This window comes from Hemitrygon akajei, chromosome 32, assembly GCF_048418815.1.
Source record: "Hemitrygon akajei chromosome 32, sHemAka1.3, whole genome shotgun sequence".
Taxonomy (NCBI): Eukaryota; Metazoa; Chordata; class Chondrichthyes; order Myliobatiformes; family Dasyatidae; genus Hemitrygon; species Hemitrygon akajei.
In genome coordinates this window covers 6227985-6243860 of record NC_133155.1, presented here as the reverse complement: position 1 = coordinate 6243860, position 15876 = coordinate 6227985, and the positions used below count along the sequence as shown (strand labels likewise).

Sequence of the window (15876 nt, the reverse complement as noted above, 5' to 3'; positions counted from 1 at the left end):
GATTTTAGAAACTTGCCGGCTTTCCTTTATCCAATCTTGATCCATATTCGTCCTTTAGCGAGGCCGTTCCATGGAAGACTTGTCATCCGGGCAAGGATGGACACACACACAAGTCCCCACCGGTCTCATACGTTTCTCCTGGTGCGTCTAAAGGGGTTGTTCCCCAGACCCTCTTTTATCCTTACTCAGGGGGTCTCAGATGTCAATCAGGTTGGGATGATGCAATCCCTCAACCAGCCCACTCTGGTCACCCCCTGAGGGCTTCAATGAATAGTACAGTACTCAATACACAATTCCGTCTCCAAGAGACAATAGCCATTATCAATGGTTCAGTCTTGCTGAGGCCAGGACACATTCCAAACCCTTGTGGATTCTGCGTGTCTCTCTCTTATTTCCTGGGTCCCAGACCCGAATTAATAGCGATCTTGCGATTCTCAAAAAGGAGGAGGCTACTTTGTACCCTTCGGCCCCTCAGAGTTGTGGCACATTCATAACACCCCCCAAAACTGGAAGGAGCTATCTACATGAAAGGGTATCGTAGGAAAGCAGCATCCATCAACAGAGATCCTCACCATCTAGGTCAGGCTCTTTTCTCGCTGTTGCCAACAGATGGAAGGTATAGGAGCTTCAGGACTCGCACCACCAGGTTCAACATCAGGCTCTTGAACAAAAGTAGATAACCACACTCACTTGCGTATCCATTGAGATGTTCCATAACCAATTATCTCACTTTAAGGACAATTTATCTCATGTTCTTGTTATTTATTGCTATTTATTTATATTTACATTTGCACATTTTGTTGTCTTCTACAAATGTTGATCTTTCATTGATCCTGTTATAGTTACTTTTCTATAGATTTGCTGAGTGTGCCTGCAGGAAAATGTATCTCAGGATTGTATATGGTGACATACATGTACTTTGATAATAAAATTTACTTTGAATTTTTGAACTTTGAGCTCTGAGGCACAAGATGTTTTAGAATTGGAGACTTCGAACTCTCATCACTAAAGAGCAGAGTGAATCGGAAGGGTAATTACAACTATCCAAGCTGAATAGCTTGGTTACCATAGCTGAATATATCTTTTACTTCAAGGTTTGTGTAATTACCTGGTTTGAAATTCTTGGCCTGTTATGGTTGGTTTTGAACTTCTGTTCCTTTGTCATTAGTTCAGTACTCTGATTTCCTAATCCAGTGACTTGACCAGTATACATAGTCATGATTCTTTCATGGTATAATGCTGCCTTCTGGCTTAATTTTTAAAAACACTTCTGTTAAAGTTGCTTGTGCAATGTATGCAGCTGGACACTATTTGACTTCACATATTTGTTTCTGATCCAGCAAATAGTAAGCACGTAACTTTTCTAAATGCTAAATAAAGTCATAGATAGAAAGGAGGTTGAGAAGGTGTATGTACTCCCCAAACCAACGATGAAAATACCCTCTAGAACTGTGCACTGCCTTTTGACATTGTCTGAAGTCTAACAGCAGAGTGGCAATCAGCATTCTCCTGTGATGGAGCAGATTTTACTGGTGGGAGAAGATCCTTTTAATTCTGATCTTGGTACTTTCAGATGGTACTAGCAATTATTTTACAGAGTACAGTTACTGTATTTAAAAATGCCTGGTTTCAACACCAATTGGGGAACCACTTATAAAACTGGACATAGAAAATTGTGACTTGGTGCATTATTTTTCTCTGTATTCCAGCTTTCTGCACAGAATCAGGAACTTATTGAAAAGAACTTGACTCTTCAGGAGCAATTAGGACAAGTGGACCAAAACAAGCAACTACCATCGGAGTGTGTGCAGCTAACAGAGAAATTGCACAGAGAGCTAGCCAGGAGTTTGCGTGATCTACAAGCAATCTGCAGCATCCTTACACAGAGAACCCAAGGCAAAGATCCTAACCTCTCTCTCCTGCTTGGCATACAATGTAAGCACACCATGTATCCATGCACTCTCTCTGTTCAATGCATTCCTTTAGTAGCTGGCTAATATCTGAAGATGATCGGATAGAATGTCATTGTATCTGCTATTGGTGTATTAGCGAAAAGTAACAAAGCTTCATATCTAGAAGTGATAGTCTCCTTTTTTTTATTGTAATGGGTTATTTTTTAATTGAAATAGTCTGGGCATGAGGAGGATTAAACTAAGGTGACACTGTGTATGGGCACCAGAATTTGATAATATGTAGAAGTATTAAGGTTGCAAAAAGCGCTGGGTGTGTTAGATACCAATGGAACAGGTGACAACCTTGTACAGTGTTAAAACAGACCAAGAGTGACTCCTAGGACTCTGTGGTTCTGATAACATGCATTAGAAACCAGCTTCTGTGTGCTAACACATTGAAATGAATAGGTGTAACCTTACTGCTCATACAAAAATGTAAGCTTCATGGTGATTAGGGCTGGGATTAAATTCTCCAGGATGCTTGACTTTTAGAAAGGACAAGGGAAAAGTGGGTGATGTAGCACCATTCGTAGGAACAAGATTAATGGTGAAAACTGATCCTTGAATTGTCACAGCATGAGAGTTTCAGTCCAAATCATTAGCTCCATACCCAAACTTTTCCTGGGTTTGTAAGCTTTCCCCCCTAATGTATTTTTCCACTTTCCTCTTGAAGGCCATAGTAGAACCTTCCGCTATCACACCTACGGGTAATATGTTCCAGATTCTAGCCCCATGCAGTGTGAGAATTTTTCTTTTACTCTTCATTCTTCTCCCAGTTATTTTATACATGAGAGCCCTCCATCAATGGAACCAGTCTCCCATAAAACCCTCTGTCCAGGCCCATCATCATTTTATAGAATTCCAACAGATCTCCTTTTGGTCTTAAAAGAAAATAGTTCCTGCTTCCCTTAAAAATGTAATTTCTCATCCGAGAAGCTATTCTCACAAATCTCCTCTGGATGCTCTCCAATATCAACACATCTTTGCTGTAATGAAGTGACCAGAATTAAACAATACTCCAGTTGAGGCCAGTCATTGTTTATAAAGGTTCAGCATGACTTCCTTGTATTTTTGTTGTAACTGCTAAAGCGCTGAACTACGTATGCTTTAGTTAACTGCTTCCACTATCTGCCTTGCCACTTTTGATGACTTTGCAACCATATTCCCAGGCTCTTTTGCTATTGCAACACTCTTGTACAGTATTCTTTATTCTTTAATACCTTTCCTCATTCTTCTTCCAAAATGCATCACTTCTATTTCTCCACACAAAATTCAGCCATGTGGCCCATCAGCTCTGCTCTTCCACTTCATCACGGCTGATTTATTATCCCACAACCCCATTCTGCTGCCTTCTCCCTGTAACCTTTGGACTCCCTTACTAATCTAGAACCTATCAACCTCTGTTTTAAATATACCCAATGACTTGGTTTCCACAGCCGTCTGTGGCAAAGGTTTCCACAGATTCACCATCCTCTAGCTAGGGATTTCCTCCACATCTCTGTTCTCGAGGGACAGCCTTATGCTCTGAGACTCTTCCCTCTGGTCCTAGACTCCCCTATTAGGCCTTCCAATATTTGATAGGTTTCAATGTGATTTCCCCACCCCCCACCCCATTCTTCTAAACCTGAGCAAATGCAGGCCCAGAGCCATCAAACACTCCTCAGACATTAATCCTTTCATTCCCAGGATCATTCTCATGAGGATCCTCTGGACTCTCTCCAAATGCCAGCACATCCTTTCTTAGGTAAGGGGTCAAAACCACTCTCAATACGCCAAGTGCAGTCTGACCAGTTTACTATAAAGCTTTAACATTGCATTTCTCTTCCATTAGTTCACAACTATTAACAGTACTCCAATCACAATCAAGAGAAAATCTGCAGATCAAGCAACACACACAACATGCTGAACAGGACTGCTGAAGGATCTCGGCCTGAAACATTAACTGTACACTTTTTCATAGATCCTGCCTGGCCTGCTGAGTTCCTCCAGCATTTTGGGTGTATTGATGTTAACAGTACTGCTGAGGTTTGTGTCATCTTCAAATTTAGATTATGAGGCTTGCAACCTCCCCTCCCCCTCAATGCTATCTAGATCATTAATGTAGATCAAGGAAAGAAATGGCCCTGACATTGATACTTTGGGTCGTACCTATTCACTTTCCTCCAATCCGTAAACCAGCCCTTTTACCTGTTTTTAGTAAATTTCATATCTGTGATACCTGATGAAAAACCCAGAAGTATTTGCATATGCATCATTTTCTTCATCAACGTTCTCAGTACCTCTTCAAAATCATGTACCTACTTAGTTACCTGCCCTTAACAAACTTATGAGCAATACACACAAAATTCTGGAGGAACTCGGGAGGTTAAGATAGCATCTTTGGAGGGAAATAAACAGTTTAGGTTTTGTGATGAGACCCTTCACCAGGTTTGGAAAGGAAGGTGACGGAGGCCAGAATAAAATAGGGGAGAAGGAGGAGTACAAGCTGACAGGTGAAAGGTGAAACCAGGTAAAGGGGAAAGTGTGTGGGTTGGTGGGGGGTTGTTGAAAGAGAATGATTTTAAAAGCAGGGAGGTGATTGGTGAAGGGCATAAAGGGATGAAGAAGGAATCTGATAGGAGACAGCAGTGGGCGTTGGAATAAAAGGAAAAAGTGTGAAACTAGACGGAGGTGATGGACAGCACATGAGGGTAGGGGAGGGAAAGAGGGCTGGGAAGGCCACTGGAATGAGGGGAAACAGCTGGGGAGGGAGAACAAGGAATGGTTACTGATGCACGCAAAATGCTGGAGGAACTCAGCAGGCTTGCATCAGTTTGTTTTCCTTTGGATCATTATGAATGTGACCCTTGATCTGTACTTCTAAAAGCTATCCCATCATAACAGTGCTACGGAATAGTGAGAAGAGGGAGGGCAGGATAAAATTGTGATAAGGGTAGAAACTCAGTAGAAGTGTGCAGCAGAAACTAATTGTGGATTTGTACAAAGTGTAGAGTCTTGAAAAATAAGGCTCTTTAACACTTGAACTGACAGATGAGTTGATAGCAGAAACATTAACATCAGTGTGACCTTATAGCTGTCACAGTAATATAGTTGCAGGTTGAGCAGAACAAGGAAACAAAAGGAGGGAGGGGTGGATTTGTTAATTAAGAGAGATATTAGCATGTAATTTATAGATGCAGTCGATCTAATGTGGAATCTGGGTGTAAATAACAGCAGTTGAAGAAAGCAGGTAGTAACAGTCTAGGTCCCCAGTGTGATGCTCCTTATTAAGATGAAGTATATCAAAAGATTGCAAGAAGGGAACAGCAATGTTACGGATGATTTGAACATTGATTGAATTAATCAAACTGGCAAGGATACCATGGGGAGAAAATTTGTGGAGTGCAGCAGAACTGACCTGAGAACAGGCTAATTTGGATTTGGTATGTGTAATAGAGAAGAATTAATAAGATGTTATGCTTAAGGATCTGCTGGGAAGCAATGATCACATTGCTCTGATTTATTATATGCACAAGTATGTGTTTGCACAGGTGCAATGAAAAACTTGGAGTAATATCATAGGCACATATACAACAAAAACATAAAAATTATATATAGTTTAATTTATAAGAAAGAACCCAATTAGAAGAAGAAAGTTAATTTTAGTGCAAAGTGGTCATTTGTAGTGATTAGGGTTTTGCCAGTTGGTTGAAGAACATGATAGACTTCTGCATCAAACATGATAGAATTCTGGATATACTTTGGAAGCAAACACCTTGTGTCCATAACCAAAGTCCTCAATCTACACAAGGGAAATTACAATTCATGAATTAGTTGTCTGTGTTTTTACATGAATGAAGTCACTGGAGAGAAGTACTGGCAGATATGAAGCAGCTTCTTTATTCGACAAAACTAGGTTCAGCAGGCATCATATGGAGACACTTTCAGTCGAAAGGTGTGGCTAGCCCATCGTGGGGCTTGCACTATAAACATCCAAATGAATTTTAATCAATATTGTCTGGTCTGGGATTCACAGCTTTTTAAACACATTGTTCAGAGCTGCACTCCAAATTAAATCCACAATTTATACTCAGACCTGAAAGCTGGTGGCCAAAGTCATGTACTAAACTCAAAAATTGTTCTAGCAGTCTGGAGTGGACCAGATCAGTAGACAGGCAATAGCAGATAATTAAACACCTAGTTGAGCCAAAATTTATTCCAAATAGAAAGAGCGAACCCAGGCAAAAGATGAACCATTTTAGTTACAGGAGATTGAAAGGAGACCAGAGCATACAAAGTGATAAGAGCTAATAGTGAACCAGCAGACTGGGAACTTATGGTGCAGGACATTAGAAATATCTGAAATATCTCATAGTTGCAAGCAATATGAAAGAACTTGTAATCACTATGATGAGTTAAGATACTGGTAAAACTGATGGGGATGAAAGCAGATACAAGGTTTTGAAGGTCAGAGAGATATAGAACTATTGAAATATTTTTTTCAAAGCTCTCTGAGTTCCAGGAAGGTACTAATGGATTGGAAAATTACAAAGTAATTCTATTTGTTCAAGAATGGAAGACAAAAAGCAAGTAATTATAGATCCTTTAATCTTTGTTGTTGGCAAGATACTGGAGTCGGTAATCCAGGAAGAAATAGCTAGTCATTTAGATAACATTGACGTAAACAAAACCAAGTGTATGGGGTTTTATGAAAGGTAAATCATGTTTGATAAATTTGCAGGAGTTCCTTGATGTAACAATTAAAGTGGATAGATTGTTTTGGGATTTTAAGAGGCATTTGATGAAGTTTCATATATATGCAGTGCCCCCACATACCAGTCTCCATCACTGTCTGGTTTGCAGTGGCCACTGCACAGGATCAAAATAAGCTGCAGGAAGTTGTAAACTCAATCAGCTCCATCATGGGCAGTAGTCTACCCAACTTCAAGGAACGATGCCTCAAAAATGCAGCATCCATCATTAAGGACAGTCATCACCCAGGGCATGCCCTCTGCTTGTTGTTACCATCAGGGAAGAGATACAGGAGCCTGAAGGCGCACACTCAATGATTCAGGAACAGTTATTTCCCCTCTGCCATCAGATTTCTGAATGGACATTGAAACTATGAACACTGCCTCACTATTTGTTTTTCTTTTTGTACTACTTATTTGATTTAACTTTATACATACACACTTTAATTTCAATTTATGTCAGTGATCTGGAGGAAGGCAAGTTTGCTACTGATACAAAATACAATGTGAGATGGCATTTTATTATGACTATATTTGGACCCTGCAACAAAATTTAAATAAGGCTGAGGCAAAAGTCAAAAGAGAAATGTGACCAGCGAAGTAGGACTACTTTCATTAAATAAATTCTAAAATTGTGTTGGGATTTAAGTATTAAGCATGTATTAAGCCGAGGGCTGGGGCCTTTTAGGAATAAAGGGATGGACACAAAAGGGATGACTGAAATATTAAATTAGTATTTTTGTATCAGTGAGACTACCAAGGACGAGGATGATGCTGGTAGAATTTACCCCTCCTTTTTGTAGAAGGAAGGGTAAAAGAAATGGGGTGAAAATTGATGAGATTGTGCTACAGACACTGGCTGTATTTATAGTAAACAGGTCATCTCAGATGAATGTTGGTTTGTTGAGATAGTGAAGATGGGAGGTTGCTGAGTGCCTTACCACAACTTTCCAATCCTAGATACAGAAATATTCATCATTCTGTTAAGTTACTAGAGTAGTATCCAGGGGCCTGGACTTTTGACTTGGAGGCATACATTTGAATCCCAGGACTGCTGGGGAATATTAATTAACTTTAGAATAAACCACTAACAGTAGTAGTAATAACTAGATCATTGTAACTCTCCATCTAGTTTGCTGACACCCTTTAAAAAAGGAAAACTGCACTCTTAAATCCAGAGAAACATACACACAAAATGCTGGAGGATCTCAGCAAGCCAGGCAGCATGAATGGAACTGAATAAACAATCAATGTTTCGGACAAAGATCCTTCAGCAGTACTGGAAAGGAAGGGGGAAAATGACTGAATTAAAAGGTAAGGGGGAGGAGAAGGAGGACCAGCTAAAATGTGATGGGTTGAAGCCAGGTGGGTTGGAAAGATAAAGGGCTGGAGAAGAAGGAATCTGATGGGGAGGAGAGAGGACCATAGAAGAAAGGGGGGGAAATAATTACCTGAAGGAGAAATTAATGTCAGGCTGGAGGTGACTGAGATGAATATGAGGTGTTGCTCCTGCACTCTGAAAATGGTCTCATGGTGGCAGAAGAGGACACCATGGACCAACATGTTGGAATGGGAATTAAAATGGTTGGCCACAGGGAAATAATGCTTTTGGCAGATGGAGGGAAGGTGCATGATAAAATGGTCCCCCCAAGTTACTTCAGGTCTCACCAATGTGGAGCAGGCTGCATACATCTTTCTTGGTCTGACCTCCTATATGACACCAAACCCAGCAGTATAATTGATTCTTAATTGCCTCTTAACTGAGAAGGCAGTTGGTGATGAACTATTAATGCCAGTAATATCCATATCCTGCAAATGACTAAGAACAGTAGAGAGGACAGATAAAAACCTTGTTCTAACAAAGATGTAAAGATAAGTCAGAAAACAGCAGTTGGTTTAATCTCAGTTGCAGGAAGCTTTTAAAAACACAACAGTCTAGAAATGTTGGTTGATAAAGGAGGACCAGCATAGATTTGTTAAAGAAAATTGTCTTTAATTAACTGGACTGAGTAATGGAAAATGTTATGAAGGAAATTCAATATTTTCAGAAGGCATTTACTGTTATTGCATACAAAGCTGGCTAGCAACATTGAGGTCCAAGAAATTAAGGATCAGGGTAGAAGGAAGAGGAAAATGATTTAAACACATTTGGGGTGAGGAGTAGTATCTGATTGTTTTGAAGACGAACATAATAAACTGCGAGAAAACATAGAAAAAGACAAGGAATTAATCAAGAAAAGGCTAAAGTGATACACTATGGCAGATAAACAACGTGGCATAGTTCTCAATGATTTACAGGAACAAAACGACCCATGTGTTTCCTTGTACAAGTCCTTCAAAGTTGATAGCATTTTCTGTGTTTACTTAGAATGATAACTTGGAGTTCATATATGAAAAGAGTACAAAGCAAGCAATTTGGGCTAAACCCATACAAAACACCATTGCATGTGACAGTAGTGCAGTGGTTAGTGTGTCGCTATTACAGTGCAGGACATAGATTAGCACTAATAGGGGTTGCTGTGCTGGTGTAGTTCAAAGTGCTGGAAGGGCCTATTCCATGCTGTATCACAAAATGAAAATTAAGATAAGCACTGGCTAGAGCACAAATGGGTGCAAGTCAATTCTGATTAATAAACTTTAGCAAAGGTATGAAGTCTAGAGAGAATGTAGAAAAGATCATTACTGGAGTGGGATTTATGGAAAAGTGTTTTTACAATACTGACTAATTAGGAATTTATTGTAGCTGTGTATAAAACAATCTGGGCTTACAAAAGGAAATTAATTTGGAGATGTAGAATATTGTGGAATTTTGGAAAAGAACAGGGATGGAATTGATGAAATTGCAATGGTTTGAATTAGCTTAGATATGATATGTCAGGTATCAGTAACAATCCAGTTATTGTGTTCAATTAAATCTGCATCTGATTCATAAGTATCCTCACAAATGCTAGCTCTTTTTTAATTCAGTCCACAGCATTCTGGTTGGTACATAATTGCCCTCTGAGGGACTGCTATTGATGGACAATAAATGTTGAGATTGGAAAGGAGTAAAAGCAGCAGGAATAGACCATTAACCCCTTTTTGTCTGTTCTTCAGTGAGATCATGACAGCTGTTTCACCTCATCTCTCTCAATTTACTGAATATTCAAAAATCTATAGAAATCTTGCACATAATTATAAAAGAGCATTGTTTCAGATGAGAGCAGCTGATTCTGAAATGCATGCTTGGTGACTATGAGCAAGCTCAGACCTATTAGATTGTTTCTCTCTGATGCTTTTCGGATTAGCACAGGTAATGTTTTCATTCTCAGAATGGCAGATTTAAAAGAAACCCTGTAGCGGTGTGCTACACGCAGCGCTAAAATAACGACACGGAGTCGGTGAGCTGCAGCCAAAGACTAAGTTTATTTCAACTCCACAGTCTTGCTTTAAAGCCTGTCTCTCCCACCAGATACCTTGAGAGGCCCTACTGAAACCCCCTCAGGCTTTCTTCCTTTGTCCCTGCACTCTGGCTAATTGTCAGCCGGTTCGAGTGTGCTAGTAATTGGGTCGCCACATAACCCCCCCCCGAACCGGAGATACACCCCCCCAATGTCCACAGTCTGGGCCGGACCCTGTTTGGGAGGTCGGCCTCTGCGCCGCGGTGCCGGGAACTCGACCGGTTGTGCCAAGTCCACATGGGCCGGTTTGAGTCGGTCCACCGTGAAAACCTCCTCTCTCCCCCCAACGTCCAGCACGAACGTGGACCCGTTGTTCCTGAGCACCGTGAACGGCCCCTCGTAGGGCCATCGCAGCGGTGGCCGATGCCCTCCCCGTCGTACAAACACAAACTTACAGTTCTGCAGGTCTTTGGGTACGCAGGTCGGGTACTGCCCATGCTGCGAAGCGGGTACGGGGGCCAGGGCACCGAGCCTCTCGCGTAGTCTGCCCAGGACTGCTGCGGGTTCGTCCTCTCTCTCCCTTGGGGCTGGTATGAACTCCCCGGGAACGACCAGGGGTGCGCCGTACACCAACTCGGCCGACGAAGCGTGCAGATCGTCCTTGGGCGCCGTGCGGATGCCGAGTAGGACCCAGGGAAGCTCGTCCGCCCAGTTAGCTCCGCGCAGGCGGGCCATGAGAGCCGACTTCAGGTGACGGTGGAAACGCTCCACCAGTCCGTTCGACTGTGGGTGGTAGGCAGTGGTGTGGTGCAGCTGAGTCCCCAACAGGCTGGCCATCGCTGACCACAGGCTGGAGGTGAACTGGGCGCCTCTGTCGGAGGTAATATGGGCCAGTACACCAAAGCGGGACACCCAGATGGCGATCAGCGCCCGGGCGCAAGATTCAGAGGTGGTGTCGGTGAGTGGGACCGCCTCTGGCCATCTTGTGAACCGGTCCACGATAGTCAGGAGGTGCCGCACCCCGCGCGACACTGGCAGGGGGCCCACGATATCCATATGAATGTGATCGAAACGCCGGTGGGTCGGGTGGAACTGCTGCGGCGGAGCTTTGGTGTGTCGCTGCACCTTGGCCGTCTGGCAGTGCAGGCACGTTCTGGCCCAGTCACGGACCTGCTTGCGGAGTCCGTGCCAAACGAACCTGCTGGAGACCATCCGGACGGTAGTGCGGATGGAGGGGTGCGCCAAGTTATGAATGGAGTCGAAAACGCGTCGCCGCCAAGGTGCTGGGACGACGGGACGGGGCTGGCCGGTGGCGACATCACAGAGTAGGGTCCTCTCACCTGGGCCTACGGGGAGGTCCTGGAGCTGCAAACCGGAGACTGCGGTTCTGTAACTCGGGATCTCCTCGTCTGCCTGCTGCGCCTCTGCCAGCACCTCAAAGTCTACCCCTTGGGAAAGGGCGTGAATGTTAGGGCGGGAGAGGGCGTCCGCCACGACATTGTCCTTACCCGAGACGTGCCGGACGTCCGTCGTGTATTCAGAGATGTAGGACAGATGGCGCTGCTGGCGGGACGACCAGGGATCGGACACCTTTGTGAATGTAAAGGTAAGCGGTTTGTGGTCCGTGAACGCGGTGAAGGGCCTACCTTCTAAGAAGTACCCGAAATGCCGGATTGCCAGGTATAGCGCCAACAGCTCCCGGTCGAAAGCACTGTATTTGAGCTCGGGTTGTCGCAGGTGTTTGCTGAAAAACGCCAGGGGTTGCCAGCGGCCCGCGATGAGCTGCTCTAGTACCCCACCGACTGCCGTATTAGATGCGTCCACTGTGAGGGCGGTAGGGTCGTCCATTCTGGGGTGCACTAGCATCCTTCGTTTGAATGAAAGCGGTGGCGGACACCTCGTCCCAGGTAATGTCCTTGCCCGGATCGGACAGCAGAGCGAACAGGGGGCGCATGATCCGGGCAGCTGAAGGGAGGAAGCGGTGGTAGAAATTGACCATACCTACGAATTCCTGGAGGCCTTTGACCGTGGTGGGTCGGGGGAAATGGCGGACCGCATCTACCTTAGTGGGCAGAGGGGTTGCCCCGTCTGTGGTAATCCTGTGGCCCAGGAAGTCAATGGTGTCGAGCCCGAACTGGCATTTGGCCAGGTTGATCGTTAGACCGTAGTCACTCAGCCGGGCATAGAGTTGTCGGAGGTGGGACAGATGCTCCTGACGACTGCTGCTGGCTATGAGGATGTCGTCCAAATAGATGAATGCGAAGTCCAGGTCGCGTCCCACCGCGTCCATCAACCGCTGGAACGTCTGTGTGGCATTCTTCAGGCCGAACGGCATGCGGAGGAACTCAAAAAGACCGAACGGGGTGATGAGAGCCGTTTTGGGGACGTCGTCCGGATGCATCGGGATTTGATGGTATCCGCGGATGAGGTCTACCTTGGAGAAGATCCGTGCGCCGTGCAGGTTTGCTGCAAAGTCCTGAATGTGCGGCACAGGGTAGCGGTCCGGTGTTGTAGCCTCGTTCAGCCTGCGGTAGTCGCCGCACGGTCTCCAGCCCCCTGTCGCTTTGGGCACCATTTGCAGGGTGGAGGCCCATGGGCTGTCGGACCGCCGAATGATCCCCAATTCCTCCATCCTCTTGAACTCCTCTTTCGCCAGTCGGAGCTTGTCCGGGGGAAGCCGCCGAGCGCGGGCATGGAGGGGTGGTCCCTGGGTCAGGATGTGGTGCTGTACGCCATGTCGGGACATGGCTGCCGCGAACTGCGGTGCCAGAACCGATGGGAAATCCGCCAGGACCCTGGTGAAGTTGTTGTCGGACAGCGTGATGGAGCCGAGGTGAGGGGCTGGCAACTGGGCTGCACCCAGGGAGAACGTCTGAAAGGTCTCGGCGTGAACCAGTCTCTTCCTGGGCAGGTCGACCAGTAGGCTGTGAGCCCGCAAGAAATCCACACCCAGAAGCGGTTGGGCTACGTCGGCCAGTGTGAAGTCCCACGTAAACTGGCTGGAGTCGAACCGTAGCTGCACCGGACGGGTGCCATAAGTCCTTATAGTGCTGCCATTCGTGGCCCGCAGGGGGGGGACCTGGCGCCCTGCTGCGGGTGTCGTAACTCGTCGGAGGTAAGACGCTGATCTCGGCACCGGTGTCGACCAAAAACCAGCGTCCCGACTGCTTGTCCCAGACATACAGGAGGCTATCCCGATGGCCAGCCGTCGTAGCCATCAGCGACGGCTGGCCCTGGCGTTTCCCGGGAACTGGCAGGGCGGGCGACAACGACGGGCTTCTGCGCCCCACCGCTGGTGGTAGAAACACCATTGCTCGTTGGGCTCCACACCCCGGCCTCTGGGTTTAGCGGGCTCTGCGGCCGGGCCTGGACTGGTTTGCTGCTGGGAGCGTGGCCGGGTGATCTGTGCGATGGACGCCCCACTCACCTTCTTGGCGTTCCACAGCACGTCCGCCCGGGTTGCCACCTTCCGGGGGTCACTGAAATCCGCGTCAGACAGCAGCAGGCGTATGTCCTCGGGCAGCTGCTCCAGGAATGCCTGCTCAAACATGAGGCAGGGTGTGTGTCCGTCGGCCAGAGACAACATCTCATTCATTAAAGCTGATGGAGGCCTGTCTCCCAAGCCATCCAGGTGCAGTAAACGGGCAGCTCGCTCGTGGCGGGAGAGCCAGAAAGTCCCTATGAGCAGGGCTTTGAATTCTGTGTACTTGCTGTCCGCCGGGGGAGACTGTACGAACTCCGCGACCTGGGCCGCTGTGTCCTGGTCGAGGGAGCTCACCACGTAGTAGTAACGGGTGTCCTCTGAGGTACTCTGGGAGTACAGTTAGACGAGAAGCTAGACTGGACTGCCAACACAGATGCCTTGTGCAGGAAGGCACAGAGTCGACTGTACTTCCTTAGAAGGTTGGCGTCATTCAATGTCTGTAGTGAGATGCTGAAGATGTTCTATAGGTCAGTTGTGGAGAGCGCCCTCTTCTTTGTGGTGTCGTGTTGGGGAGGCAGCATTAAGAAGAGGGAAGCCTCACGTCTTAATAAGCTGGTAAGGAAGGCGGGCTCTGTCGTGGGCAAAGTACTGGAGAGTATAACATCGGTAGCAGAGCGAAGGGCGCTGAGTAGGCTACGGTCAATTATGGAAAATCCTGAACATCCTCTACATAGCACCATCCAGAGACAGAGAAGCAGTTTCAGCGACAGGTTGCTATCGATGCAATGCTCCTCAGACAGGATGAAGAGATCAATACTCCCCAATGCCATTCGGCTTTACAATTCAAACGCCAGGAGTAAGATATGTTAAAGTGCCGGGGTTAGGACTCAATGTATTTAAGTAAACTACTTAAGAACTTTTTAAAAGCTATTATTAATGTTTTTTGAGAGGGTGATTTTAGATGCATATCATATTTTTACTGAGTTAAGTATTGTATGTAATTAGTTTTGCTACAATAAGTGTATGGGACATTGGAAAAAATGTTGAATTTCCCCATGGGGATGAATAAAGTATCTATCTATCTGCTGAACGTGGAATTGGGCTTCTGCTTGCTGAAACCATAGGTGAGGTTGTAGTGTCCAGAAGCTTGGCAGCTTCAAGGAAACCGCATTAACAGATGTGGCGTCGGTCATCTCCGGTCCAAAAACGTTTGGACCGTCGGGGTCACCAATTGTAGCGGTGTGCTACACGCAGCGCTAAAATAACGACACGGAGTCGGTGAGCTGCAGCCAAAGACTAAGTTTATTTCAACTCCACAGTCTTGCTTTAAAGCCTGTCTCTCCCACCAGATACCTTGAGAGGCCCTACTGAAACCCCCTCAGGCTTTCTTCCTTTGTCCCTGCACTCTGGCTAATTGTCAGCCGGTTCGAGTGTGCTAGTAATTGGGTCGCCACAACCCTGCATATTCAGTGGATTGATTGTACTTTTGATATTGAGCTATGGGATTGAGTTGCATTTACCCAATACTAACACCACATGCCTCACTTCCCTCTCAATCCCTAGAGTAGAGCTCACATTGTGGTAATGAGCCCCTTGGTGACTGACCCATGTTATACCTATGAGACCTCCTCCCTGCTTGGCCAGGCTGGGAGATTTCTCCTCAGAACAAAATTTATGAAAATATCAGAGAAAGTAAGTGAAACATTAGCTATACTTTGAGCAGATTAGTTTACATCGGAAAGGAAAAGCTTTAATCCAAGATTTTCTTGGGCTGGGGCCTCTAATTATTATTTTGATTAATTTCATTTATTCATACCTTGCTGTAGTTTACCCCTCTGCCAACATTGTGCATTTCCACCCTTCTTGGATACATGAATATATTTTGAGCTGCTTTCAACTAGTAAATGGGAGTTAGATTTCTCTCTATCTGTTACCCCAGGGTCCTTTCTTTCATGCTCACGTTTGGGTACCCGTGTTGAACAGCTCTTACTGCTTCTGCTGAGAACCATAACTGAGCAGACAGCAGAAAGAACCTGACTTTTGGGGTTCAGTTTTGGACTGTACAGCTTTATTTTAAAATAATTTTGCTAGATAATTTCCTAACACTTGAATTTAGGCAAACATCATTCCAATTTTCAAGTAAGAAGCAAGGGACAGAACAATTAATTGGTCAGTTAGCTTAATGATAGTGAAATACACAAGGGTATTCTAGAGAATTAACACTAATGAGTGTAAGAATCACAGGGAGCTGTCAACATGATTCAACAATTCCTTGAAATTATGTGGCAATGGGTGAAAATACTGAGCCCTGTAGGGATAAATATTCTAATAAATTTTCATTCCTAGAACAACACACACAAAATGCTGGAGAAACTCAGCAAGTCAGACAA

The 15876-nt window shown here is 45.3% G+C and overlaps 1 protein-coding gene across 5 annotated transcripts in view; it reads left to right on the top strand.

The window, feature by feature from the left end:
- The window catches only part of cep85 (centrosomal protein 85), a 131630-nt gene that overhangs the window by 104997 nt on the left and 10757 nt on the right, over positions 1-15876 (top strand). For 4 of the 5 annotated variants that reach the window (XM_073034579.1, XM_073034573.1, XM_073034574.1 and 1 more), the window contains one exon: positions 1710-1935. In XM_073034579.1, coding sequence (XP_072890680.1) covers positions 1710-1935 — 226 coding nt within the window. Of the gene's footprint in view, positions 1-1709; positions 1936-3912; positions 3978-15876 lie in introns of all 5 variants that reach the window. The other variant, XM_073034577.1, reaches the window with a different exon arrangement.